At 39.6% G+C, this 26,989-nt stretch overlaps 3 protein-coding genes across 3 annotated transcripts in view; all 3 read right to left on the bottom strand.

The window, feature by feature from the left end:
• LOC144646114 (large ribosomal subunit protein uL15m-like) overlaps window positions 1-26,989 on the bottom strand; it is a 61,221-nt gene that overhangs the window by 27,385 nt on the left and 6,847 nt on the right. The window lies entirely within an intron of this gene.
• On the bottom strand, window positions 921-26,790 carry LOC144646076 (E3 ubiquitin-protein ligase TRIM45-like). The gene is made up of 2 exons (XM_078505600.1): window positions 24,633-26,790; window positions 921-1,642 (listed from the first exon to the last, which is right to left on the bottom strand). Exons 1-2 carry the CDS (start codon window positions 26,724-26,726, stop codon window positions 1,490-1,492), a joined length of 2,247 nt encoding a protein of 748 aa, XP_078361726.1. The 5' UTR covers window positions 26,727-26,790; the 3' UTR covers window positions 921-1,489.
• On the bottom strand, window positions 5,505-8,272 carry LOC144646075 (E3 ubiquitin-protein ligase TRIM45-like). The gene has a single exon (XM_078505599.1). It carries the CDS (start codon window positions 8,243-8,245, stop codon window positions 5,996-5,998), a length of 2,250 nt encoding a protein of 749 aa, XP_078361725.1. The 5' UTR covers window positions 8,246-8,272; the 3' UTR covers window positions 5,505-5,995.

The following is a 26,989-nucleotide window of genomic DNA, read 5'->3' as shown; positions in this document are numbered from 1 at the left end:
AAACTAAAAAAAAAGTTTGCAGAGGAAAATTTATTATCCCCCCCCCCCCTCCAAGAAAACAATGGTCCGTCCCTAAGCACAAGTGATTTTCCTACCCCGTCGTTCAATAGCTTTTATTGCAGTTTTTGATGCTCTGTTCACTTCAATATCAAGTTTGGCCTGGAACCAAGTCGTACTCTGTCAGGTAATATATTCAGAGAAAATTATCAGCTGTAGCGTTGGTGTGAGCTGGGATGTTTGTGCCTTTTCAGTGTTCTGTTTAGCATTCACGAAAGATATGTTTTGCGTTTCGTCAATGTACTCTTTCTTACAGCTTTTGCTTTCGATAATAAATGCTCAGTTAGTTGATTAGCAACATCTATGTGCTGCTGGATTTGTCTTAATTCTTCTGACAGATTTGCTGAAGGTGTAAGCTGTAAGCACTCCTCTATTTTAATTGTCAAAACGTGACATAGGTGTATGAAATGACATGACATAAGTATGTATATAGCGTGACATAAATGAATGGGAATAACGTGACAGTAGTCTTTACGGTAATTACGCGAAATTTAGTGTATCGGGATAACGCAACTTGCATCGAGTAAGCTTGACATTTGTTTCTATTAAATACTGAAACTAAAGTTTCTGAAGCAATTATACAGCACCAAACAGCAGAAATACATGTATCTTGACAGAGCTCTTATTTATTTTTGTCTCTGACTTAGCAACGTAAGGTAAAGAAAAAGGTAACTTTAAAAGGGAAGTTAACGATTTATAACAGGAAACAATTAAGTTCAGATCATGTTTACAGTTGGGTAAATGATCACGAATAAATTCAGTGCAGTGTAAAGAGTATTCAAGCAGTCTGTACAACACCCCCCCCCCCTCCCCTTCTCCCACTTCACTACCATCAATTTAAATTCAACCACAGTTTAAGAGAAAAAGTTATCATTTATTTGCACATATTGCTATCTTTTCAATCTTTACAAATTTGTTTATAACAGCACTGACTAAATTGTTACAAAATCGGACTGATGTCACACAACATATACCACTATTTATTTGATTGGAATACAAATATGTAAAATACTTTCTTAAAATACAGTTGTAGACAATATCGCTTCAGTCTACAATTCAGATACACTTTACTTTGTTACAATTTAGGACATGCTTCTTAACTGGCGCAAATCTAAACTTTTTTCAACAGTTTCTACAATGAGGAAATGGTCTGGATTGGGTAAAATTCTGACTAACAATACTGACAAATGATTTAAAGCCCAACATTGCTGGCTGATAACTGAAAAAAGGTCAAAGTTTTAACTGACAGCTATCCTTTAAGAAACTACCTTAAACTTAACTTGTTCAGTTTAAAGAACTAACACGCTCTCCAGTAATGCGCTCGCAGAAATATTTGTAATAAACAGTTTCTGGCTATTTTCAGCAGAAAACAAATTTTAATCATGAGAAAATGATTGATATTTACATCACAGGTAAGTGGATGATATCATATCTACTCAAAAATCTGGATACGATGATTAAGGAAGTCAGCTACAACTATCCTACCATCACTAAGAACTGCTGTAGAGACTGGGAAATTAAACTCTCCTATCCCGCTCCCTTTTGTTCCAAACTTTGTTACAAACTTTCCACTCAATTCAAACACCTGAATTCGGAAATTCCATAAATCACAGACCATCAAGTGCCCTCCCTTGTTAACTGACAAGCATTTAGGTGAATTGAACTCCCCATCCCCGTTCCCCTTCTTTCCAAATTTGTACAGAAAATTCCCCTCACCGTCGAACACTTTGACGCAATGCTCATCACTGTCGGATATTATAAGATAGTTCTCATATTGGACACAGTGAAAGGGATAGGTGACAGGACCCTCCCTGCCAATATTCTGTAAAAGCTGGCCACTTGGAGAAAAGATCTTAACTAGTTTGTTTTTTGAATCTGCAACAAAAATATTTCCGTCACTGTTAACAGACAAGCCATGTGGATGCATTAGCTGGTGATCAAGATTTCCTTTCTCACCAAACTGGTTCAAGTACTCACCCTCCCCACTAAAAGATTGAACTCGGTGGTTATTATTGTCCACCACTATAATATTCCCATTTTTATCAAAAGCGATTCCAGCAGGCCAGTCAAACTCTCCCTGCTCAACACCCTTTATACCAAAAGATCTGACATAAGTGCCATCACTACTAAATATCTGAACTCTGTTGTTACCATTATCAGTCAATGCAATCTCATTTCGTTCGTTCACTGCCACTCCCCAAGGCTTGTTAAGCATTCCAGCAGCCGAGCCTTGTTGTCCAAAAGACAACACGGGTCTGTACTGTCTGGGCTTCACTTGAATATTAAAGGGGCTGCCACGGACATGCTCTTCATTTACCTTTATTGATGCCTCGCATTTTCCGGTTTCTTTGGCAAAATAGCTAATCTTGTAGCTGCCATCCCTTTTATCTTGGACTTGCGCTTTAGTGGCAAAGTCATGGCCTTGTTTATTTCTGATTTGTACTGTTACCGAGTCACGCTCTTCATAACATTGTTCACCTTCAGCATTTCTTGTTGTCAAAATGAACTTTGCTTCAAGTCCAACAGTCGCTTCACTGAGTCCTTTTCCTTCGGCACTTGAAAGATGCGGTCTAGTCTCAGGAAAGCGTTTGATTAAGCCAAACTTTTCAGCGCTAACAACATCGACTAGCTTCTGATTTTTCACGAAATCAAACTCGAGAAAAATCTCATTGTCACGATCGGCTGGTTCGTCTTGCTCCACTTCCTCCTGTAATATTCTGTTTAGAAACTTGTTGGGTTGCATGATTTCTGGGCTTGGGCTTCGTTCCAGAAGTGTTTCGGCCTTTCCCAGTGCTACCTCGGACATTTTCACCTCGTTTTCGATCGCGCTCTTTTTCATTCCAAGACGCTGGAGTGTATCTCTCGCCTGATTCTCAACTTCATTAATGATCTCTTGCTTCTTCGCGTCGATAACTTGATGTATGTTGTCTGCGAACTGTTGCACGCTTCTTTTCACTTTGGCGACTTCTTGTTGAATTTCAACACAGTTTTCATCAAGTTTCGTGATTTTATTCTTCTTCATCTGCACTCTTTCTTTCTGAGATTCGATTGCAGACTTCACTTGTAACTTGCGTTCATTCGCAGCTTTTTCCAAAAGCATCTTGGCGTGACCTTCGTGATCTGTCAACGCACAAGCGTTGCAAATGGAAACTTCACAGATCTTACAAAAGAATTCCAGTTCTTTCTTTTCGTGTCCGGGTGTTCTACAAAATGTCGGACGCTTTAAAACTTTCTCAAAGTCTTCGTCTTGAAAGTCTTTGAGCGCCAACACATTGTGCCCTTTGTTTGCTTTGATTCCATTATGAATGCTTATGCAATCGGATTCACACCAGAAAGAACAGGACTGGAAGCAGTAGAAACTCTGCGAGCTTTTCTTGTCGCAATTTCCACATCTCACTCCCGTGGTATTGCACTCCTTAATGGCTAACACATCCAGCAAACTGTTGATACGAAAGTTTGTCGGCAGCTCGTCGAGACTTCCACTAGGGACTCTACTCTCTCTTCTGCGTTCTGCGCATGTTATAATATCATTGCGGCCACTCGTTCGTTGGATACCTTTTAAGCAGTGCAGACAAAAACTGTGCAAACATGGAAGCAGCTTCGGTTCAATAAACGCAGTCATGCACACAGGACAGGATACTTCTTCGTGGAGATTGTTTAGCAAGATTTTTATATCCATGATGGAAGGCGGAAAACGACGAGAGATCAGAATTAAGGATGGGCCGATACTCGATACAAAATATTCGATACATCGATATTTTGACAATGTTGAAAAGTATCGATACTTTCAAAAAATATCGCATTTTCGATACGTTTTCGATACTGCACACGTGACCTGAGCCTGCGGTCTTCTGGTCAGCACCTTAGGTTTAAAAATGCACTTTTGCGCAAACAAATATTGATTTTCTTGTCAATATTTGGGTTTTTCTATTGCCTTGACTTGATCTAGTCAACAAAAAACCAAAAATCAACATTCCTGGCAAATATTTATAATGCCAGGACTGTCCTTTGTATGGTCAGACAAATCACGTGACATACCAATGACGTCAGTACGGAAATGACGTCATAATATCGATATCGATATCGATATCGAGAAAAAAGGCAAATATCGTATCGATATGGTATCGTTTTGAAAAACCTGTATCGGCCCATCCTTAATCAGAATTGAAAACGCCTCAAACAGTAAAATCTCGTGATCGGATATGGTATTTATAAACCTGATGATATTGACCAATCACGAATTGATATCAAAGTTGTTTTGACGTTTGTCTTACTTCTTAGAATAGTAACAGCAAACGCCAAGGATTCTGAGAATATGATCAACAAAGCTTGACCTACAAATTAAAGCTGTCAGTAAAATGTTGGCAAAATATTTGGAAGGTTGCTGAAGGGTTGTTGTTCATAGTTTCTACACTGACTCGTATTCTCTTTTTTCCGGAAAAGTAAACAGCAAAAGGTAATTTAAATATATTGTCTAAAGCCTTTTATCAGTTTTTTAACAATCAGACATAAAGATCATTAACACGTATGCAAATTTGTGTCAATTTTATGGTGCCTAGTTTCGGAAAGAAAGCATTTTGAAGTATGTGTTTCCTGGAAGAATACGGTTCTGAACTGTTGACAGATACGGATATGTTCAGGTCAGTTTTAAATTTTCATAATTTTTTAAACTAAAGGGCTTTGAAGGAGGTACATTTTGTATAATTTTAAGGTTGTTGAAGGGCAATGGAAAGAAAATTCTTTTGTTCATAGTTTCTACACTCGTATTCGTAATTCAAGTCATTTATAGCTCATGATGCTCGCTCCTGCCCCCTCCCCTCCCCCGCGCTTCGCTCGCCGATTCTCTTGCTTTTTTACATTGAAAAATAGAGGCTGTGAACAGTCTAGATTTGGTTATATACCGCGTAATTTACCATAAGAACGTAACAACAGCCTCGAACGGGAAGGGGGAAAGGGGGGAGAGAGGTAGGGGGTCACGCATCGAGTAACCTTGGTATTTGTGTCTAATAATCAAAGGAAGGTTTCTGAAATGATTATACAGCACCAGATAACAGAAAGTAAATTTATCTTAACACCGCTGCTATTTGTTCACATCTTTTTGTCCACTTAAGCGAGGTAAAGAAAGAAAACAAAAAGGTAAGGAATTTAACGCTCTCTTAACAGGAAATATAAATTCCGATCAGAACCAATTTACAGTTGGAGAAATGTTCAAGAATAAAGAGTTTTAAAGCAGTCTGTACACCCTACTCCCCCACCCCCCACCGCTTGAGTGTCATCATTAAAATTCCACAACAGTTAAGCAAAAAAGACATGATTTATTTGCTCACATCACAATCTTTTCAATCTTAAAAATTTTGTAAATAATAGTAACTAAATTGTCACAAAATCGGTGTAATGTCACACAACATAAGCTAACATGCATACACCACTGTTTATTTGGTAAGAATGCAAAAATATAAAATACTTTTAATTCTTAAAATATAGTGGTAAACAGTCACTAAAGTCTACAAAATACAATGATACAATTTACATCAGGTTCCTTAAAAGCATATGATTAAAATTATTTTGTCAACTATATCTACAGTTATCTAATGGTCTGGATTGGGTTAGAACCTTAGAACCAAATGACAACATTTTCAACATACAAATGGCCCAGTTAAACTTATTGACAAATCATGTAAAGTTTACCATCGCTAATTATGACTTAAAATAAATCAAAGTTTTAACTGACAGGGACACTTCCCCACCCAGACACAAGTCTCAAAGTAACCAATTTAAACCCAACTTGTTCAGTTCAAAGAACTGACATGGTCTCTAGTAAAGCACTCACAGAAATATTTGTAATAAACCATTTCTAACTATTTTCAACAGGCAACAACAGTAAATCATGAGAGAATTGATTCATATTACATCACAGGTGAGTGGATATATATCATATCTACTCAAAAATCTGGAGTCGATGATTAAGAAAATCAGTCACAACTATTCTACCATCACTAAGAACTGCTGTAGAGACTGGTTTATTAAACTCTCCTATCCCGGTCCCTTTTGTTCCAAACTTTGTTACAAACTTTCCACTCAGTTCAAACAACTGCATTTTATGATTCAATGTATCACAGACCATCAGGTGTCCTGCCTTGTTGACTAACAAGCAATCAGGTCTATTGAACTCCCCATCCCCCTCCCCCTTCTTTCCAAATTTGTACAGAAAATTCCCCTCACCGTCAAACACCTTGACACAATGCTCGTGACTGTCGGATATTATAAGATAGTTCTCATATTGGACACAGTGAATGGGAAAGGTGAAACAACCCTCTCCGCCAATTTTCTGTAAAAGCTGACCACTTGGAGAAAAGATCTTTACTAGTTTGTTATGTGAATCTGCAACAATAATATTTCCGTCACGGTTAACAGACAAGCCAGTTGGAAGCATTAGCTGGTGATCAAGATTTCCTTTCTCACCAAACTGGCTCAAGTGCTCACCCTGCTCACTAAAGAATTGAACTCGGTGGTTATAACTGTCCACCACTATAATATTCCCATTCTTATCAAATGCTATCCCAGCAGGGAAGTCAAATTCTCCCTGCTCATTACCCTTTCTACCGAACGAACTTAAGTACGTCCCATCACTACTAAATATCTGAACTCTGCTGTTACCATTATCCGTCACTGCAATCTCATTACGTTCGTTTACTGCCACTCCCCAAGGGCCCTTTAGCATCCCAGCAGCCGAACCTTGTTGTCCAAAAGACAACACGGGTCTGTACTGTCTGGGTTTCACTTGAATATTAAAGGGGCTGCCACGGACATGCTCTTTATTTACCTTTACTGATGCCTCGCATTTTCCGGTTTCTTTGGCAAAATAGCTGACCTTGTAGGTGCCATTCTTGTTATCCTGGACTTGCGTTGTCGTAGCACAGTCATGGCCTTGTTGATTTCTGATTTGCACTGTTACCGAGTCACGCACTTCATAACATTGTTCTCCTTCAGCATTTCTTGTTGTCAAAACAAAGTTTGCTTCGAGTCCAACAGTTGCTTCATGGATTCCTTTTCCTTCGGCAATTGACAGATGCGGTCTAGTCTTGGTAAGAAAGTTCTTGAGAGATCCTATCTTTTCAGCGCTAACATCGTCGAGTAACTTCTGATTTTTCACGAAATCAAACTCGAGAAAAATCCCATTGTCACGATCGGCTGGGTCTTCTTGCTCCACTTCTTCCTGTAATATTTTGTTTAGAACCTTGTTGGGCTGCATGATTTCGGCGCTAGGGCTTCGTTCCAGAAGCGTCTCGGCCTTTTCCAGTTCTACCTCGGACATTTTCACCTCGTTTTCGATCGCGCTCTTTTTCATTCCAAGACGCTGGAGTGACTCTCTTGCCTGATTCTCAACTTCATTAATGATCTCTTGCTTCTTCGCGTCGATAACTTGATGTATGTTCTCAGCGAACTGCTGCACGCTTCTTTTCAGCTTGGTGGCCTGTTCTTGAATTTGAACAGAGTTTTCATCAAGTTTGGAGATTTCATTCTTCCTCATTTGCACTTTTTCTTTTCGAGATGCAACGGCAGACTTCACTTGTAACTTGCGTTCATTTGCAGCTTCTTCCAAAAGCATCTTGGCGTGACCTTCGTGATCTGTCAAAGCACAAGCGTTGCAAATGGAAACTTCGCAGACCTTACAGAAGAATTCCAGTTCTTTCTTTTCGTGCCCTGGCTTTCTGCAAAATGCTGGTCGCTTTAAAACTTTCTCGAAGTCTTCATCTTGAAAGTCTTTGAGGGCCAACACATTGTGCCCTTTGTTTGCTTTGATTCCATTATGAAGGCTTATGCAATCGGATTCACACCAGAAAGAACAGCACTGAAAGCAGTAGAAACTTTGTGCGCTTTTCTTGTCGCAATTTCCACATCTCACTCCCGTGGTATTGCACTCCTTAATGGCTAACACATCCAAAAAACTGTTAATACGAAAGTTGGTCGGAAGCTCGTCGAGATTTCCACCAGGGACTCTACTCTCTCTTCTGCATTCTGTGCATGTTATAATATCATTGCGGCCACTTGTTCGTTGGATACCTTTTAAGCAGTGCAGACAAAAACTGTGCAAACATGGAAGCAGCTTCGGTTCAATGAAAGCAGTCATGCACACAGGACAGGATACTTCTTCGTGGAGATTGTTTAGCAAGGTTTTTATATCCATGATTTAAGGCGGAAAACGACGAAGGATCAGAATTGAAAACGCTTCAAACAGTGAAGTCTTGTGATCCGATATGGTATTTATAAGCCTGGTGATACTGACCAATCACGGAGTGATATCAAAGTTGTTTTGACGTTTGTCTGGCTTCTTAGAATAGTAACAGCAAACGCCAAGGATTCCGAGAATATGATCAGCAAAGCTTGACCTTCAAATTAAAGCTGTCAGTAGATTGTTGGCAAAATAGTTTAAGTTTGCAGAAGGGCAAAAAGTTATTTTGTTGATATGTAGTTTCTACACTCGTATTCGTTTTTATCAGACATTCTTTTTTCAGAAAAAGGCAATTACAGAAGGTGATTTAAAGATATTGTTTTATGATACATTCATAACATGTATGCAAATTTGTGTCAATTTTATGGTGACTGGTTTCGGAAAGAAAGCATTTTGAAGTACGGGTTGTCCTGGATAAACATGTTTCTGAACTGTTGCTATAGATACGGATATCTTTACGTTATTATTAAATTTTCATATTTCTTTAGACGATTGTAATATGGAAGGGATATCTTAAAGGCTTTAAAGGAGGTAGAACTTGTATAATTTCATGGCTCCAAAAAAGAACGACTGCATGGCGGCTGCATATTTTAATACTTTAATTGTCTCCGAAATTATTTTTGAAATAACTTGGTCTTTAAAACACTTCAGAGCTATAATTTGGACATCTTTCTGTCTGCTTTCTTAACAATAACAGTTATTGTAATACTAATTGGTGCTGTCATTTCACCCTACAATGGGCGTCAAAAGTCCTTGAGACAGTTGGATGAAATTGATACTAATTTAAAATTCCCGTTTTTGTCTCGTGTTACGTCGCGGTCACGTCGTAAACGACGTGACCGTGACGTAACACGAGATTATCCGAGGGGACTTGGTAGCTCAGGATAGTGCTTTGTGTAAGACCTCTCGTAAGGTAACGAAGTGATAAAGTAGCAAGGAAACAAGGTAAGAAATAGACATATTTACATAGATACGTTTTGCTGATAAGATGCATCGGGATGCTGTTCTTCGTATTGCGCGTTTTCTCTTGTCGAGTTTTAAACGTGCTTATTTACACGTGTGAGACATGGTGTAAATGTTTGGATTACTAAGGTATGTGAATAATGTAATATATTACATGAAGTATCATCTTTAGTAATACCGCCAAATCTGATAAGGAGATTTTATCTCACATATGTTGCTTAAATAGGTAGTTTTTTACATGGAAAATGAATTTATCTTTACGGTAGGTTTGTGTTTTGATATTATATTTGCGGTGGGTATTGTTAAAGTATGCGGCTGGCTGAAAAGCTGTTGTTAAATTTCTGTTTGCGTTACAAGAAAGCCATTTTGGTGCGTGTTAGGGTCGAGGGTTGTTGAGGTCAGAGCAGTTTTCAGATATGTCAAATGATGTGTCAAAAGGAGAATATTAAGTGAAGTTACCACGCAAACAAAAATATTGATGTGGTATCTCATCTTCGGCTTTGTTCGTTTCTTTAAACTTTATTCAGTAAAGAATAGGAAGGGCGTATTATGAATAGTGTAGAAACAGAATAAAAGGATTAAAGTGCCTATGAAGTAAAAAATAATTGCTGTTTATTTTAAAGGCTTTTAAAAATAAAGAAGAATGGCGTTTTTCTTTTTGCAATATCTTTTTTCGTTTTAGAGATATTTGCGTTTTTATATTATGCAAATGAGGAAAGTGATGACGTCATTAATTGTTCCACAAAAAGATGAAGCATTGAATCAAGAATATCTCTTGGAATATTCGAGCTGTGTTCTTCAAACTTGGCACGATTAATGTACACCACAAAAAACACAAAATGACACCTGTCGTGCCGTTGCCATGGCAACAGTTTTGCTGCAAATACCTATTTTAATTAATAATGATATCCCCAGTTTTTGCTTAATCAAGGATGATCCACTCCCAACAAGCTAATGAGGAGAGTTAGGGTAATAGGGCATTATGTGTGTTCCAAGCTGGACCCTCTGTCCCACTTTAAAGGGTTGCAAAGTGAGATATTTGGTTTATGACAGAAAGAGCCTGGAACCAAGAGTGTTGCCATAGTTACATCATAGTATGAGCCATCTTGCACCTTTAAGGAAGGTCACTACTGATGCCAAGTTTCAGAAATAACACCTTTATATTTTCTGAGATATCCTTGATATTGTGATCTATCTTTTTGTGGAACAATTTATGACGTCATCACTTTCCTCATTTGCATAACACAAAAACGTGAATATCTCCTGAACGAAAAAAGATTTTTCAAAACGGTAAACGCCATTCTTCTTTATTTGTAAAAGTCTTTCAAATAAGCGTTAATTAATTTTTACTTCATAGGCACTTTAAGGGAAGTGCGATTATCGTTATCTGAGAAACAGGAAATTAATTTGCTTTGCTTTGTTAATTGTATACGCTTTCCAGAACGTGATATGATATTTTGAAGACACTAAGGTCACAAAGTCAAATTCATAATTCCTTTTTGTTTGTTTTTCTTAGGGCCGGGTCGCACTAAAAAATTTTTTGGAAGAATTTGTTTACTTTGCGGTGAAAATCTATCAACACGCGAGATTTTTAAGTGCGACCTCCACTTAAAAAAAAAGGCGAACCGATTTTCCAAAATTTTGTCTTTAATAACAAAGGAAGCCGTCTCCAGTGATAACAGAACCTGTCAGGGAAATGACATTGAAGGTCATGATCGCACGCAATCACAAAGCGCGGGAACTTCGCTAGAACACTCGATCATGCATGGAGGTGGCTTTTTTCTCAATTCAACACCATTTTATCCGTTTACTTTTTTGATCAGCAGCAGCAGCAGCAACAGCAGTTTGGCCCTTTTATGAATGAACTGCATTCATAAACGTGGGTGAAGGCAGTCAAAGCAGGCCATGGAGCGCATCGAGCGATATAACGAGCTCCCCGACGAGTCCCGTTGCTGTTGCAAGTACCCGTAATGATTCGATTTAGCGCCCGGGGCGCTTATTTACCTTTACCACCTTAAGGGCGGGCGCTTATTGGAGACAGGGCGCTTATTCGGGACAGGGCGCTTATTTATTTTTTTGCGAAACAACCAAATGTAACTAACAAGAATTGTTCATTTTAGCAGTAAATTACGGTGTACGATGAGTATCATGCGTTAAAATCTTGAAAAACACGAAAAAATCTTGAAAAGTGACATGAAATCTTGAAAAACACGAAAAAATCTTGAAAACAAAGTGAAGAATCTTGAAAAACGCGAAAAAAAACTTGAAAAACGCGAAAAAATCTTGAAAACGCGAAAAAAATCTTGAAAAACGCGAAAAATCTTGAAAAACACGAAAAATCTTGAAAACGCGAAAAAATCTTGAAGACGCAAAAAAAATCTTGAAAAACGCGAAAAAATCTTGAAAAACGCGAAAAATCTTGAAAAACGCGAGAAAACTTGAAAAACGCCACACAATCTTGAAAATCACGCGAAAATCTTGATATAAACGCTGGAAGCTTGAAAATTATCATGAAAAGGTCAAATGAGATCTTGATCTCACGTGACACGACGTGCTTGTTGAATACATGTCTGTTAGGCCAAACACGACTCCCGTTGGCCGCTTAAAGTTAACCTTCAGTCTGTTTAATTATGGATTTTACGTTCTCTAGATCTCTAGAGCTGTTTCAGTAAAAATATTAATGTCATTTTGTTTGCTTGTTCTGTGGCATGTTTAGTTAAAAGTCGTTTATCAGTCCTTTAAAAGAATATTGTTGTCTCACTGTCTGGAACGTGTATCGGATCAGTAGACCTCTCGAACATAGCCTGCAGAACAGGCGGTTTATTTTGCGGGTCGAGGCGCGAAGTGCTAGGTTTTTATTTAGCGGGTCACGCGAGGGCGAGCGCGAATGAAAAATATAAAAACCGCCTGTTCTGCAGGCTATCTCGAACAATGATTTTGTTTATCATAAGCGTGCGGTCAGCTCGCAGGATTGTGTCTTTTCAACGGATGCGAGGATCTAAGATCCGAGTCCTTTCAAGGGTAATGCAGTCTCAAAGCATTGTGAGTTATTTCAGTTTTTCAAGCTCCCCTTAGCTTGGGTGTTGAGATTTGTACGAAATCGAATGATTTCAAATAATTGGACGAGACTTTAGGAGCAACTGATGAGTTCCACTAAAGAACCGAAACTCGAGTCTTGCTTAAGAATAAAAAAATTGCCAGAAGAGATCATCGTTACCGTATCCTGGAGACTTCAAATGCAGTAATCAAACTGTAATAGAATTTATTTGTTGGATGCAAGTAACGAGACACAACGAATAAAAAAATGGAGGCAGTTAGTTGAGTTCCAAAACGCAAATCTCAACCAATACTTTTACCGAAACAGCTCAAAGGTAGTAGTGTTTGGCCTAACAGACATGTATTCAACATGCAAGCACGTCCTCTCACGTGAGATCAATATCTCGTTTGACCTTTGTTAATCTTCTAGCTTTTTCTCGTTTTCAAGATTTTTTTCGCGTTTTTCAAGATTTTTTTGCGTTTTTCAAGATTTTTTACCGTTTTTCAAGATTTTTCGTGTTTTTCAAGATTTTTTTTCGCGTTTTCAAGATTTTTTCGCGTTTTTCAAGATTTTTTTCGCGTTTTCAAGATTTTTTCGCGTTTTTCAAGATTTTTCACTTTGTTTTCAAGATTTTTTCGTGTTTTTCAAGATTTCATGTCACTTTTCAAGATTTTATGTATTTTTTCAAGATTTCATGTAACTTTTCAAGATTTTATGTATTTTTCAAGATTTCATGTAACTTTTCAAGATTTTAACGCATGATACTCATCGTACACCGTAGTAAATATATACATGTACGATACGGTAAATGTTCATGAGTTTATCTTTTCGACGTCGACGAGTTCAGTAGGGGCAGTTAGCCACAATAGGAGCGCTTTTTAGAATAGGGGCGCGTATAAGAATGGGAGCGCTTATTAGAATGGGGGCGCTTATTGGAATAGGGGCGCTTATTAACAAAAACACATTCGAAGGGGGGCGCTTATTCGGAAGGGGGCGCTTATCAGCATCTTCTCCCGAATCCGGACCGGCAAAGAGAACTTACGACAAATGGGTCCGACGATGATCAGAAAATGCTAATTCGTCTTTGGGCTGATAATTTCGATCGCCTGAAGAGCAGAGAAGCACGAAAGGTCTGGGATGAAATGAGGCGAGCACTGAACTCGAAATTTGGCACGAAGAGGACCAGGGATAAAGTCTTTTAAGCGTCAAGCAATCAAATTCATTTACGGTTGTCACTTGCGAAGCCGGACCAAGATATATTAAGTGATAATACACAATACATCTTGCAACAGTATCAACAAAATGCAAGTAATCAACGTTTTCACGAAACATATATCTTGTCCTTCCACGGCGTAAATTTCGAGAGTTTAAAGCGTATTTTACAAATTGACTTGAGCAAACACAAACTAAACTAGCAAAACATGTGGCAAAGAAGTGTGAAACAAACAGGAAACCACGCAGCGCAGACTATAAATGCAATGACCTCTAGACATTTCCTTGGCCACAATCTTACGGCTCTATTTAATACATAATGCCTCCAGATAAAACAGATCCCCATTAGAAAGAAGTGAGAAGCAAATTACGTCGAAAAACCTTCTCAGGAAACTAATTTGCTTTGCTTTTCACCACTTCGGCTTTAGATTTCAAGTGTAGTGTCAGGTGACGTTCTTGCTAAACAAAGACTGAATGTTCGGGCAACATCTGTCGAAGATACTGTGTAGTGGGTAGTCGGGGGGTAGTGTACAATCGGGTCGAGGGTTGTTGGCGCCAGAGCACTTTTCAGATATGTCAAATGATGTGTCAAAAGGAGAATATTAAGTGAAGTTATCACGCAAACAGAAAAATTGAAGTGGTATCTCATTTTGCGTTTTGGTAGGTTGTTTAAAGAGCAAAATTTGAATGTAAGTAAAATTTGTGCAAGCTATGAAAAACACTCACTCAATGTCAGCTGTGTATTCATATATACAGTAGTAATACATTTCATTATTTTCATTGACTGACCCAGGCAATAAGTTCTGAAGTACATGGCTTATCTTTTGCGGCACCTGTTGGAGACCAATACTATAAAATTCTGCTTATAAGCATCCCCCCCCCCAGATATAAGCTCATTTACCTGCATGTAGACACTGAAAATACATCCCTACTATTGTTCCATATATTGAAAGTAATTTGACTTATGATCAATGTACAGTAATTCAAATGAATTTGAACTTGATTTACATTGTAGAGAGGTTTTCACTTGAGTGTTAACTCATTAAATGTTCACTGCCAGATTTCCACATTTCCACACTTCCAGAGATAGACTGTTACCTGTTTTGCAGTCTATGATTGTGGTGGAAATGGAGACTGTTTTCGTTTTTCGAAGTGTTAGTAATCAGATCTTTAACTCGGTAGCAAGTCATTTGCTGCCCTCAGTGCCGATGGCGAATAGGAAAGTAGGTAATTAAGTATGTAATTAGCAAATCATTTGATAGTGCGTTTTGCAGTTGTTGAATACCTTAGAAATCATTGCGAAGGTTTTGTTGAGTTTTTGGAAGGACAGTTGGACAGGTTTGACTATTTGAGTAGAATGTGAAGAAAGGGCACATGGTGCGATGCTGGTATAGCACAAGCTGTTGCAAATGCTTGAGAATGAAATTTGAGAATTAATATTGTAGAATCCGGAGATGGTTTTTCTGAGCTTATATGATTGTTAGCAACGGGTGCTACTTTACTGATCTGTAACACGAGACAGCCCAACGGGCACTTTGATTTCACCTTTAACCTGCTGCCGCTTCTGAACCACTACCCCCTTTTCAATGTTGTACTCAAACGAGGCAAGTCTTGCAGATAGAAAATACAACATTGTTTCGGGGGGAGGGGGTTATATTGAAGGGGTGGGGGGTAAAATTTGTCCAAGGTACTCAAAAAGTGCCGACTGTCTTAACACTTTTGGCGCTCATTGTAGTTTTCGTAGTATGAAGCGACTAGGAAAGTTGTTTTTCAACAAGGATAAATTTTTGTCAGGTTGTGCCCACACTTTGCGGGTAACCCATTTAACTAAAAATTTATTTGATCATGGCTGGAGAGAGTAAGTGTAAAAGTGTCTTGCCCAACAGAACTGACTTGACGTCATAATAGTTTTATAGAGCAGTTTTTAATTAAGTGTCGTAAAACGAAAACAAAAGTAATTACTTTGGCCAGTCACAAAACACACAGACAATCCAGTGAGTGAACCAATCAAAACTCGAAGCAAATATATGTAGCTAACGCGAAGCGCCGCTAAGCGTGAGAGAGCGAGTCACGTTTGGTTTTGGTTTTAGTGCTGATTGGTCGAGAAAGTGGCGCGAGATTTTTAAACCAATCAATGGGCGTAGTAATGCAAAACCAAAGCAAACGCAAATTACTTTCGACACTCAAGTGAAAACTGCTCTAATGTCAGGTCAGTTGAGCAAGATAACCTCTCAATCTCAGGTCACTCTTCCTCACTCTATTTGTAATGTATACTCATTTGTGATACCCCACCCCCTACCCCACACTGCCCCCTTCCCACCCAACCCCCACCCCCCCCCCTTCCTAAGAAAATCGGATTATATTAAAAAATCAGTATAGTTTCATCTGATAATAAAACCCCTTTGCAAAAATTATGTGACCACCCAGGATAATAAATGAGTACTGGCAATTGACAGGGAAACGTAACAAAAATTAATGGGAGATACATGTAGCCTGTGATCATCGCAAATTCTGACATCCAGCTGCAGTTTCTCCTAGCCATTTCATGCCAGTGAAAAGAAAGGTACGTGCTACAATCCGCGCCATTATTACTTGGGACACTTTTTCAGCAATTATAACTTAACATATCGTTGCGAATTCTCTATATTTCGTCTTTTGATCGCGTTCGCAGTTTGCCAAAGGACTTCAGTGTTATTTTCAGTTATTGTTGTTTCCCCGGCACCGTAACAAATGTAAGTTTCTTTAGTTTGTTTATTTAGGTTACGTTTTGTGTTGTTTTCAGTTTAGTTTATAATGTAATTTCTGTAACTCGTATTCTGTTTCAGTTTTAATCCCGCTGAACCATCGATTTGTCATGTAATGAATCGTAATTATCCTCTTGGTCTGAAGTAAAGGTTTACAATTTGAAGGCGTGCGTCTATAAAGTTACTTCCCGGTGTTGTTGCCGTATTTTGGCAGTTATAGAGAGATTTCTTTTAAATGAGAGAAATTTTCTTTCAGCAAATGCCGCCATGTTCACTAGCCTGGATGGCAAAGGTGGCATGGCTTAGTAGCCAAACCTTGAGATGCTACGTTCACCGCCCAGCGCGGTGAATATAACGTCATAGTCCGAGCTTCTCGACCAATCAGAATTGAGTTCACCTCTGGAAATTCTACAAATTCCCAATATACCTTGACGGATCAATACTAGCACTCTTTCAGTTGGTAAAAAGGTAAAGTCTGTGTCCGAGCCAAGTGGCCCATACAGCCGGTTTCCGTAGCATTAATCGACTAGGAGTATTGCTAGTCCATCGTTGGGTTATCCCCCAGCAGTAAATTCGCCGGTACCCATTTATACACCTGGGTGGCTAACCATTAGGCCACCGTGCCTCCTACTAACTCTTCTTCTTCAGTTGATGCTGCAATAATGTTATCAAACCAACGCTCTCAATCATTCATATAGCACGCGGCAAAGGGAGAAGCACGCAAGGTAGGGGAGCAGGGGATGATAGGCTTCCCCTACCCATCTCACCTTGCGCTCCCTTTCTCGGTACCCATCTCTCCTTGCGCCGTACTCCCTGCGCTGTATGAAGACGACTGGGGACGAGTCGGCAATCATTGGTAAACAGGCTGTGGTCATCTTTATGACATAACAAGTTACCATAGCAACAGTATGACCTGTTGACCTGTTAGATAGATCAGGAATATATGGATGAAAACATTCTGCTGACAAACCTTAAAAGGAGTCTTACAGCCAATAACATCACGGCTAAACGGACCAATTAGCTACCACGAACTAGCCTTACAACTAAAAAAACTGAGGAGAACATGCTGTCTTTACAATGACACCTGCAAATGGTTAGATATTCTAGTCTCCTCGGATAAGGACGATAGACCGTAGGCACGGTCTCCTGTATCTTCAGTCAGTGTTATAATCAGCAGGGGACAAATGAAAGTACCCACATACTAGTGTTGTGGTCTGGTCTATCTGGCACATCTTTTCATGGGTTGGGTGGTGGGACGAGATCATATACATGGATAGGAAAAATACAAGTCCTTTTACTATCCATGATCATATACATAGACGGATAGCGGCTGCCAAAGCCGCCTGATATTCATATATTCAATCTCATCTTGTGACTCTAATTGAGAACTGAGAGCATTTAGCTTTGGAAAATGCGCTATACAAGAAATCATCATATTACAAGGAACCATTACCTATCAACATCGACTGACAACAACTGTTCACGTGACTCTGATAATGATTTCCGCTCAGGTTGTCGAAGCGTCACACACCAGGCAAATGTTTTCAGCTAATTGCTGACAAAACTGCACAAACCATACCCTGTTTCAGAACAAAACGGCCCAAAAACAGCCCATTTATGCCGCACATACCTATATAGCCTATATTAGTGAGTAACCCCCGTCTCGGTGATTGCTCTTTTGGTTTAACTAAAAGTTAGGCGAATAAACAGTTTTAGAGGGAGGCATTAGGCCCTATTAACCGAAACCGAACAAAAAAATCAACATCCACATCGAATACCAAATCCAAAAAATCGCTTGTATTTTTAACGTAAACAGAAAACCAATTGTCAAAGGAAGGAAAACCCACAAACTGCATAAGACACCAAAACCGAAAAACCACAGTCTTTCGGGACGAAACCGCAAAACCGAAAATCCCAACGCCCCCTCTTTTTACTTAACAATTTTTTTTATCTTTTTTGTCTTCACATTCGTTTTCAGCTCACCAAGTTTACAAAAATGAATGTCTGGGCCTACTTCTTCTATTGGTCCGGCAGTTACCCCAAGGGACCTGATGACGCTTCCTGCCGAAGCCCCAGCGAGAAAAGAACTCAGACGACAAGCTGCACCATGTGAGAATCAATGTTGTCACGCAACATGAAAGTTTGTTGTCACGCTACAAGACAGTGATGCTATTTGATTATTCAAACTGTAAATAAGTTTGAAATGAATAAAACTGAAAATATTATTGTTTTGTATGGGTCTGAAAAGTGATCTTCCCCAAGGGGTCGTGATTTGTTATTGTTGTTGTTGTTTTCCTCATCGTTCTTTGTACTGCTCCATCTTTAACTACACTCTTTTTTTTCTATAACAAAAAAATTCTTTATGAAGATTGGCCTGGTATAAAAACAATTTTCGGGATTTAAACTTGAACCGAGAGTCTAGGGGCCAAGCAGATTAAAACTTTCGTTTTTTTGACCATCTTCAAGGTTTCTTTCTATTAATGTTCGCGAGGTAAGGTGTGGAGCAAGGGATGGCGTGGGATGCAAAGGGACGACGCACCCGATACCTGGACCCCATGTGGAGTAAGGGGTCCGACAGAGTGGTAGGTGCTTGGACGGTTGCTATGGAAACCGACACCATAGCGTGAGCCCTTTGCACTGAGTCACACTGAAATATCAGTGGAGTAAGAAAGATGACCCCACCCCAGGGAAGAGAAGAGTAGAGAGGAGTGAGGGATGGAGCGAAATTTGCGGAACAAAAGCGACTAAGAACACGGCGCGAGAGCAAGCGAACGCGGCGCGCGACGTCGACGATTGTACCAGGCGATACGCGCCCCGAGGACCCGCGGGCGAGGTTGCGATCGGATAATTTTTTATGTAGGACAATTGATGACGTCAATCGTCGTATAAGCCGAGCCGTTTTTTTTTTTATAGCTGGAATTAACGGACCGGTCATTATTTCTATAGAGGGGGCGGGGAAGGGAAAGTAGAAGGGGGGGTCATGGCTATTTCAGAGTGGCAAGAGGGGGGGGTGGGGGCTAAAATTTTTAATAAAGAAGTTTAGGGGTGATCAGCAGTTTGAGGTGGGTAGAACAGTTAAATAGAAGAGTGCAAACACTGTATGTGAAACAGTGATGTTTTTGTTTAAACTCCATTATTATGTACAACTTAATGATTTGTAATAAATGAATGTGTGTCCAGCAGTAGCAATGAAATATATATATGATAAATGCAAATGCGGCCTTACACTACTGAAGACCTGAAAAAAATTTTCAGGCTCTGAGCGGGAGTCGAACCCACGACCTTTGCGTTGCCAGTGCAATGCTCTACCACTGAGCTATCAAAGCCACATGAGAGCGGTCGTATATGGGTAATCCCTTTATATGGTGGGTATATTATATTGGGCCGAGTATCATGTCCACCATATAAAGGGATTACCCATATACGACCGCTCTCATGTGGCTTTGATAGCTCAGTGGTAGAGCATTGCACTGGCAACGCAAAGGTCGTGGGTTCGACTCCCGCTCAGAGCCTGAAAATTTTTTTCAGGTCTTCAGTAGTGTAAGGCCGCATTTGCATTTATCATATATATATTTCATTGCTACTGCTGGACACACATTCATTTATTTCACATATACTTGGGCCGAGTATTATGTCCACCATATAAAGGGATTACCCATATACGACCGCTCTCATGTGGCTTTGATAGCTCAGTGGTAGAGCATTGCACTGGCAACGCAAAGGTCGACTCCCGCTCAGAGCCTGAAAATTTTTTTCAGGTCTTCAGTAGTGTAAGGCCGCATTTGCATTTATCATATATTAATGATTTGTATTTTACAGAAATACTGTTTGCACTCTAAACTCAATTGTTATCTCAAATTTTAGTTAAAAAAAAATTAAAGAATCCAGACCTATCTGCTTTAATATCTGATTTGACTGAAATTATTTTCTTTTACCAAAATGATTATCACTGCAATATCCCAAGAGGTAATTAAACATGATATAACAGCAAGAAAGTAGTCCTTTTACAACTTTAGGAAAATCATTGGAAAAGAATTATACTTTGCACGGTTAATATTACATTTGTGTTCACCATGAAAACATAATTTGTAAAAACTATCACTTTTCCAAAGTTAAGGTGATTCCCTAGAAATAGAACTCCTAATAGATTTCCAACTAAATTTTGCCAGTTGGTTGTTTACCTTAAAGGGAAGTTAAATTTTAAAATCAAAAAGGGGGGTCACCGTATTCGTTTAGGAGCTGGAAGACCTTGTATTTACCATATAATTCCTTATATTTCCTCTGGGAGTACTGGCAAAGTACACGTTTTCGGTGATAATGTATTATTCTGCCATAGAAATTGATCCGTAGTCATTTTATAGAAAGAATTTGATCGTTACTTTCGAACTAAGAGAAAAAAATGATAGGTCACTAAACTCGTTTACGAGAAAACGATGATTTCTCTCTCTCGCGAGCCAAGCCGCATAGAAAAAAGCCGCCATTTTTAATAAGGATGCGCAATGCAATACTAGGGAATCACCTTAAGGAGTTAACAATAGGTATGTTTACTATACACATAACTTTTAAAAAATTTGCTCTATTGCTGGAAGAGTATCCATAGCAAAGAAGCCTTGGTTTACTAAGTGTTGATCCAGCCTTTGTGCGTCAGAACAAGTGTGCAATTAACATTGTATGTAGCATTTAATAATTACTTAAGGTATATAAGAGAAGATATCAGGTGAGGGGGGGGGGGGCTCATCATGTAAATATTGAATAAAGAATGGGGGGTCACTTGCTACTTACATGGCCTGGAGGGGGGCTTTACAGAAATTTTGATCTTTCCAACATATTTTTCCCTCCCCCCCCTCTACATAAATAATGACCAGTCCCTAACCGGGGATTGAAAGCCAATTGTTTTGGTATAATTTTCAGAAACTGCAAAATAACAATAGAAAACATGAAAACAACAAACACAAGTGCTCGCTTGCATGCATGTAAACCAGTTTAATTCATCGATTGAAGTCGTAATTTACGCTCAAGTTTTAGCAATAAAACGGAACAAAACAAGCACTACGAAAAAGATTGATATCTGGTACCTTTTTAAATCGTTGGTGATTTCTGAGCAATTTTGCGAATCCTCTCGAAATTACTATAGCTCCTGCAGTGAGAAAAGAACTAAATAATGTTTTGCCAGTCGCTCTGACTGAGTACATGGCCGCGTGCGATCTCCGAAACCACCATGTTTACGATCAATTTTAATGCCTTGAAAAACCATATCTTGAAAATATTTTCGGTCCAAAAGCCTAAGTAGTTAATTCAGTGCAAAATTCCCAATGTTTTAAATATCCAGGACTTGGAGAGATTTCTTTTAAATGAGAGAAATTTTCTTTCAGCAAATGCCGCCATGTTCACTAGCCTGGATGGCAAAGGTGGCATGGGTTAGTAGCCAAACCTTGAGATGCTACATTCATCACCCAGCGCGGTGAATATCGCGTCATAGTCCGAGCTTCTCGACCAATCAGAATTGAGTTCACCTCTGGAAATTCTACTAATTCCCAACATACCTTGACGGATCAATACTTGCACTCTTTCGGTTGATGCTACAATAATGGTACCAACGCTCCCAATCATTGCTGACTCGTCCCCAGTCGTCTTCATATAGCACGCGGCAAAGGGAGAAGCACGCGAGGTAGGGGAGCAGGTGATGATGGGGCTTCCCCTACCCATCTCACCTTGCGCTCCCTTTCTCGGTACCCATCTCTCCTTGCGCTGTACTCTCTGCGCTGTTTGAAGACGACTGGGGGCGAGTCAGCAATCGTTGGTAAACAAGCTGTGGTCATCTTCATGACATAACAAGTTACAATAGAAACAGTATGACCTGTTTACCTGTTAGATCGATCAGGAATATAATTTTCAAAACTTCTTCATGGATGAAAACATTCTGTTGACAAACCTTAAAAGGAGTCTTACAGCCAATAACATCACGGCTAAGTGGACCAATCAGCTACCACGTACTAGACTTATAATTAAAAAAAAAACTGAGGAGAACATGCTGTCTTTACAATGACATCTGCAAATGGTTAGATGTTCTAGTCTTCTCGGATAAGGACGATAAACCGTAGGGCCCGTCTCCTGTATCTTCAGTGTTATAATCAGCAGGGGACAAAGTACACGCACACTAATCGTAAAGAGTAGGACACGGAGTTCCTGGTGTTGTGGTCTGGCCTAGACTGTCCACAACCTGTTGATTTTTTGACGCAAAAAAGCAAAGGAAGTGAGCGCGAAGCGCGAGTGCGCGAGTGGAATCTATTTTTTTCGCTCCCTGCCCCCCCCCCCCCCCCCCCCACCCCCCTTGCTTCTTCCGTTTGGCGCTGGCGTCCAATTCTCTCGCCGTTCTCACCGCGCGCTCATCAATCGAAAAAAAAAAAGAAAAAATAGAGAGCTGTGAACAGTCTAGGTCTTGCCTATCTGGCACATCTATCCGTGGGTTGGTTGGTGGGACGAGATCATATACATGGACGGATAGCGGCTGCCAAAGCCGCCTGATATGCTTATATCCAATCTCATCCTGTGACTCTAATTGAGAACTGAGAGCATCTTATAGCTTTGGAAAATGCACTATACAAGAAATCATTACATTACAAGAAACCATTACATAACAACATCGAATGACAAAAACTTTTCACGTGACTCTGAAGATGATTTCCGCTCAGGTTGTCGAAACGTCACTCACAAAGCTGACCAGGCAATTTTTTTCCCCAGAATTACAGCTGATTGCTTACAAGAGTACACAAACCATACCCTGTTTCAGACCAAAACGGCTCAAAAACAATAATACAAGGCCGAGTAACCCCTTTCCTCCCGGGGTTGGAATTTTACGAAGAATACGTTTAGTTTTCTTTATACTGTGTAGTTTCGTACAGTTTTTGCTTTCGATCATAAATGTTCAGTTTCACTTGATTTGCAAGTTCTGTTTGTCTTACGTCTGCTGAGTTGCCGAAGATGTATTGAGCGCTCGTCCACTGTCATCGTGAAAACGTTACACAGGTGTATGAGAAATGACATGGCATGAGTATGATGTAACGTGACATCAATGAATGGGAATAACGTGACAATAATGTATGGTAATAACGTGACACAAGTGATTTACGACGATGTGACATGGACGATCGACAGAAGTGCATGAGAATAACGCGACATGTCTGTATGGAAATGACGTGACTTTAGTGGCATGACACGCGTGTGTCCAGCAACGGTATGGGAATAACGGGACAAAAGTGTATAGGAATTTTACGACATCACTGTCGAAAATGACGTAGCATGAATGCAAAGATGGCGATTTGGCAATACATTTGACAATTTACCATCTAATCATAATAATTAACAGCGGATTTTGATACTTTCAAAGGACATAATCAGTATGACATACATCGTGTTAGCATGACATTTGTAAGAATGACATTTGTTTCTAATAATCAAATGCAGTTTTTGAAACAATCATACAGCACCAAAGAGCAGGAAGTAAAAGTATCTGTTACGTGTTTAAAGTCAAGGTAAGGAGAGATTTAACACTTTCTAACGAGAAATAGTTAAGCTTAGACCCATTAAGGTGGGGGAAATGATCACGAATGAAGTATATTCAAGCAGTCTGTAGACCCCTCCACGTTAGTTTCATTATTTTCAACTCAGCCACAGTTCAAGAAAAAAAGTCATTTATTTGCACACATTACTATCTTTTCAATCTTTACAATTTCTTATAATAGCAGCTAAATTGTCACAAAATCGATGCAATGTCACACAATATACACCACTGTTTATTTAGTTGGAATACAAATCTGTAAAATACGTTCCTAAAATATAGTTGTAAAATATCACTTCAGTCTAAAAGTTGCTCTGTTACAATTTACAACAAGCTTCTTAACCGCATATTTTAAATTTTTTTTATTTCTACAATTAGGAAATGGTCTGGATTGGAATACATCCTAAATGAGAAAAATCATCAGTCAACACATTGTTTATCTAATCCATTTTTCAAATTTATCTGACAGCTGTCATTTATACTTCCCCACTCCAACCCAAGTCTTACAAGGTAACCAATTTAGAACTTACTCATTCATTTAAAGAACTAACACGGTCTCCGGTAAAGCACTTATAAAAACATTTGTAACAAGCATTTCTAACTATTATCAACAGTACACAACTGTGAATCATGAGGGAATTGATTCATATTACATCTCAGGTAAGGATATCATATCTACTCAAAAAACTGGATGCGATGATTAGCGAAGTCAGTCACAACTATCCTACCATCACTAAGAACTGCTGTAGAGACTGGTTTATTTAGCTCTCCTATCCCACTCCCTTTTGTTCCAAACTTTGTCACAAACTTTCCACTCAGTAAGAATACCTGAACTCTGTGATTCATGGAATCACAGACCATCAGGTGCCCTGCCTTGTTAACTGACAAGCATCGAGGTGTATCGAACTCCCCATCCCCCTCCCCCTTCTTTCCAAATTTGTACAGAAAATTCCCCTCACCGTCGAACACCTTGACACAATGCTCATGACTGTCGGATATTATAAGATAGTTCTCATATTGGACACAGTGAAAGGGATAGGTGACAGGACCCTCCCTGCCAATATTCTGTAAAAGCTGGCCACTTGGAGAAAAGATCTTAACTAGTTTGTAACCTGTATCTGCAACAATAATATTTCCGTCACGGTCAACAGACAAGCCGTGTGGATTCATCAGCTGGTGATCAATATTTCCTTTCTCACCAAACTGGCTCAAGTACTCACCCTGCCCACTAAAGAATTGAACTCGGTGGTTCCTATTGTCCGCCACTATAATATTCCCATTCTTATCAAAAGCTATCCCAGCAGGCCAGTCAAATTCACCCTGCTCATTACCCTTTCTACCGAACGAACGTAAGTGAGTTCCATCACTACTAAATATCTGAACTCTACTGTTACCATTATCAGTCACTGCGATCTCATTAAGTTCGTTGACTGCTACTCCCCAAGGCTTGATTAGCATTCCAGCAGTCGAGCCTTGTTGTCCAAAAGACAACACAGGTCTGTACTGTCTGGGTTTCACTTGAATATCAAAGGGGCTGCCACGGACATGCTCTTTATTTACCTTTACTGATGCCTCGCATTTTCCGGTTTCTTTGGCAAAATAACTGAACTTGTAGGTGCCATTCTTGTTATCTTGGACTCGCGCTTTCGTTGCACAGTCATGGCCTTGTTGATTTCTGATCTCCACTGTTACCGAGTCACGCTCTTCGTAACATTGTTCTCCTTCAGCATTTCTTGTTGTCAAAATGAACTCAGCTTCAAGTCCTACAGTCGCTTCACTGATTCCTTTTCCTTCGGCACTTGACAGATGCGGTCTAGTCTCAGTAAAGCGTTTGATGAAGCCAAACTTTTCAGCGCTAACAACATCGAGTAACTTCTGATTTTCCACGAAATCAAACTCGAGAAAAATCCCATTGTCACGATCGGCTGGTTCGTCTTGCTCCACTTCCTCCTGTAATATTTTGTTTATAAACTTGTTGGGCTGCATGATTTCGGCGCTAGGGCTTCGCTCCAGAAATGTTTCTGCCTTTCCCAGTGCTACCTCGGACATTTTCACCTCGTTTTTGATCGCGCTCTTTTTCATTCCAAGACGCTGGAGTGACTCTCTCGCCTGATTCTCAACTTCATTAATGATCTCTTGCTTCTTCGCATCGATAACTTGATGCATGTTCTCAGCGAATTGCTGCGCGCTTCTTTTCACCTTGGCGGCATGTTCTTGGATTTCAACACAGGTTTGATCAAGTTTGGTGATTTTATCCTTCTTCATCTGTACTTTTTCTTTTCGAGATGCAACGGCAGACTTCACTTGTAACTTGCGTTCATTTGCAGCTTTTTCCAAAAGCATCTTGGCGTGACCTTCGTGATCTGTCAAAGCACAAGCGTTGCAAATGGAAACTTCGCAGATCTTACAAAATATTTCAAGTTCTTTCTTTTCGTGTCCGGGTGTACTACAAAACGCTGGTCGCTTTAAAACTTTCTCAAAGTCTTCATCTTGAAAGTCTTTGAGCGCCAACACATTGTGCCCTTTGTTTGCTTTGATTCCATTATGAAGGCTTATACAGTCGGATTCACACCAGAAAGAAAAACACTGGAAGCAGTAGAAACTGTGTGCGCTTTTCTTGTCGCAATTTCCACATCTCACTCCCGTGGTATTGCACTCTTTAATGGCTAACACATCCAGCAGACTGTTGATGCAAAAGTTGGTCGGAAGCTCGTCGAGACTTCCACTAGGGACTCTACTCTCTCTTCTGCATTCTGGGCATGTTATGATATCATTGCGGCCACTCGTTCGTTGGATACCTTTTAAGCAATGCAGACAAAAACTGTGCAAACATGGAAGCAGCTTCGGTTCAATGAAAGCAGTCATGCACACAGGACAGGATACTTCTTCGTGGAGATTGTTAAGCAAGGTTTTTATATCCATGATTGAACGCGGAAAACGACGAGGGATCAGAATTGAAAACGCCTCAAACAGTGAAGTCTTGTGATCCGATATGGTATTTATAAAAACCAGATGATATTGACCAAATACAGAGTGTTATCAAAGATGTTTTGACGTTTGTCTGACTTCTTAGAATAGTAACAGCAAACGCCAAGGATTCCGAGAATATGATCAGCAAAGCTTGACCTACAAACTTAAGATTGTTTGTAAAATGTTTGAAAGGTTGCAGAAGGACAATGGTATAA

The sequence above is a fragment of the Oculina patagonica genome, chromosome 3, assembly GCF_052425735.1.
Source record: "Oculina patagonica isolate OP01 chromosome 3, crgOcupat, whole genome shotgun sequence".
In the NCBI taxonomy this organism is placed as follows: domain Eukaryota; kingdom Metazoa; phylum Cnidaria; class Anthozoa; order Scleractinia; family Oculinidae; genus Oculina; species Oculina patagonica.
The sequence above is the reverse complement of the archived record's forward strand: the minus strand, read 5'-3'. Positions and strand labels throughout refer to the sequence as shown.

Coding starts and splice junctions, on each gene's coding strand:
- LOC144646075 (XM_078505599.1), bottom strand. CDS start 8,245: ATGGATATAAAAACCTTGCTAAACAATCTCCACGAAGAAGTATCCTGT.
- LOC144646076 (XM_078505600.1), bottom strand. CDS start 26,726: ATGGATATAAAAACCTTGCTTAACAATCTCCACGAAGAAGTATCCTGT. Junction 1,643..24,632: donor CCATGAATCACAGAGTTCAG/GTATTCTTACTG, acceptor TTCCGAATTCAG/GTGTTTGAATTGAGTGGAAA.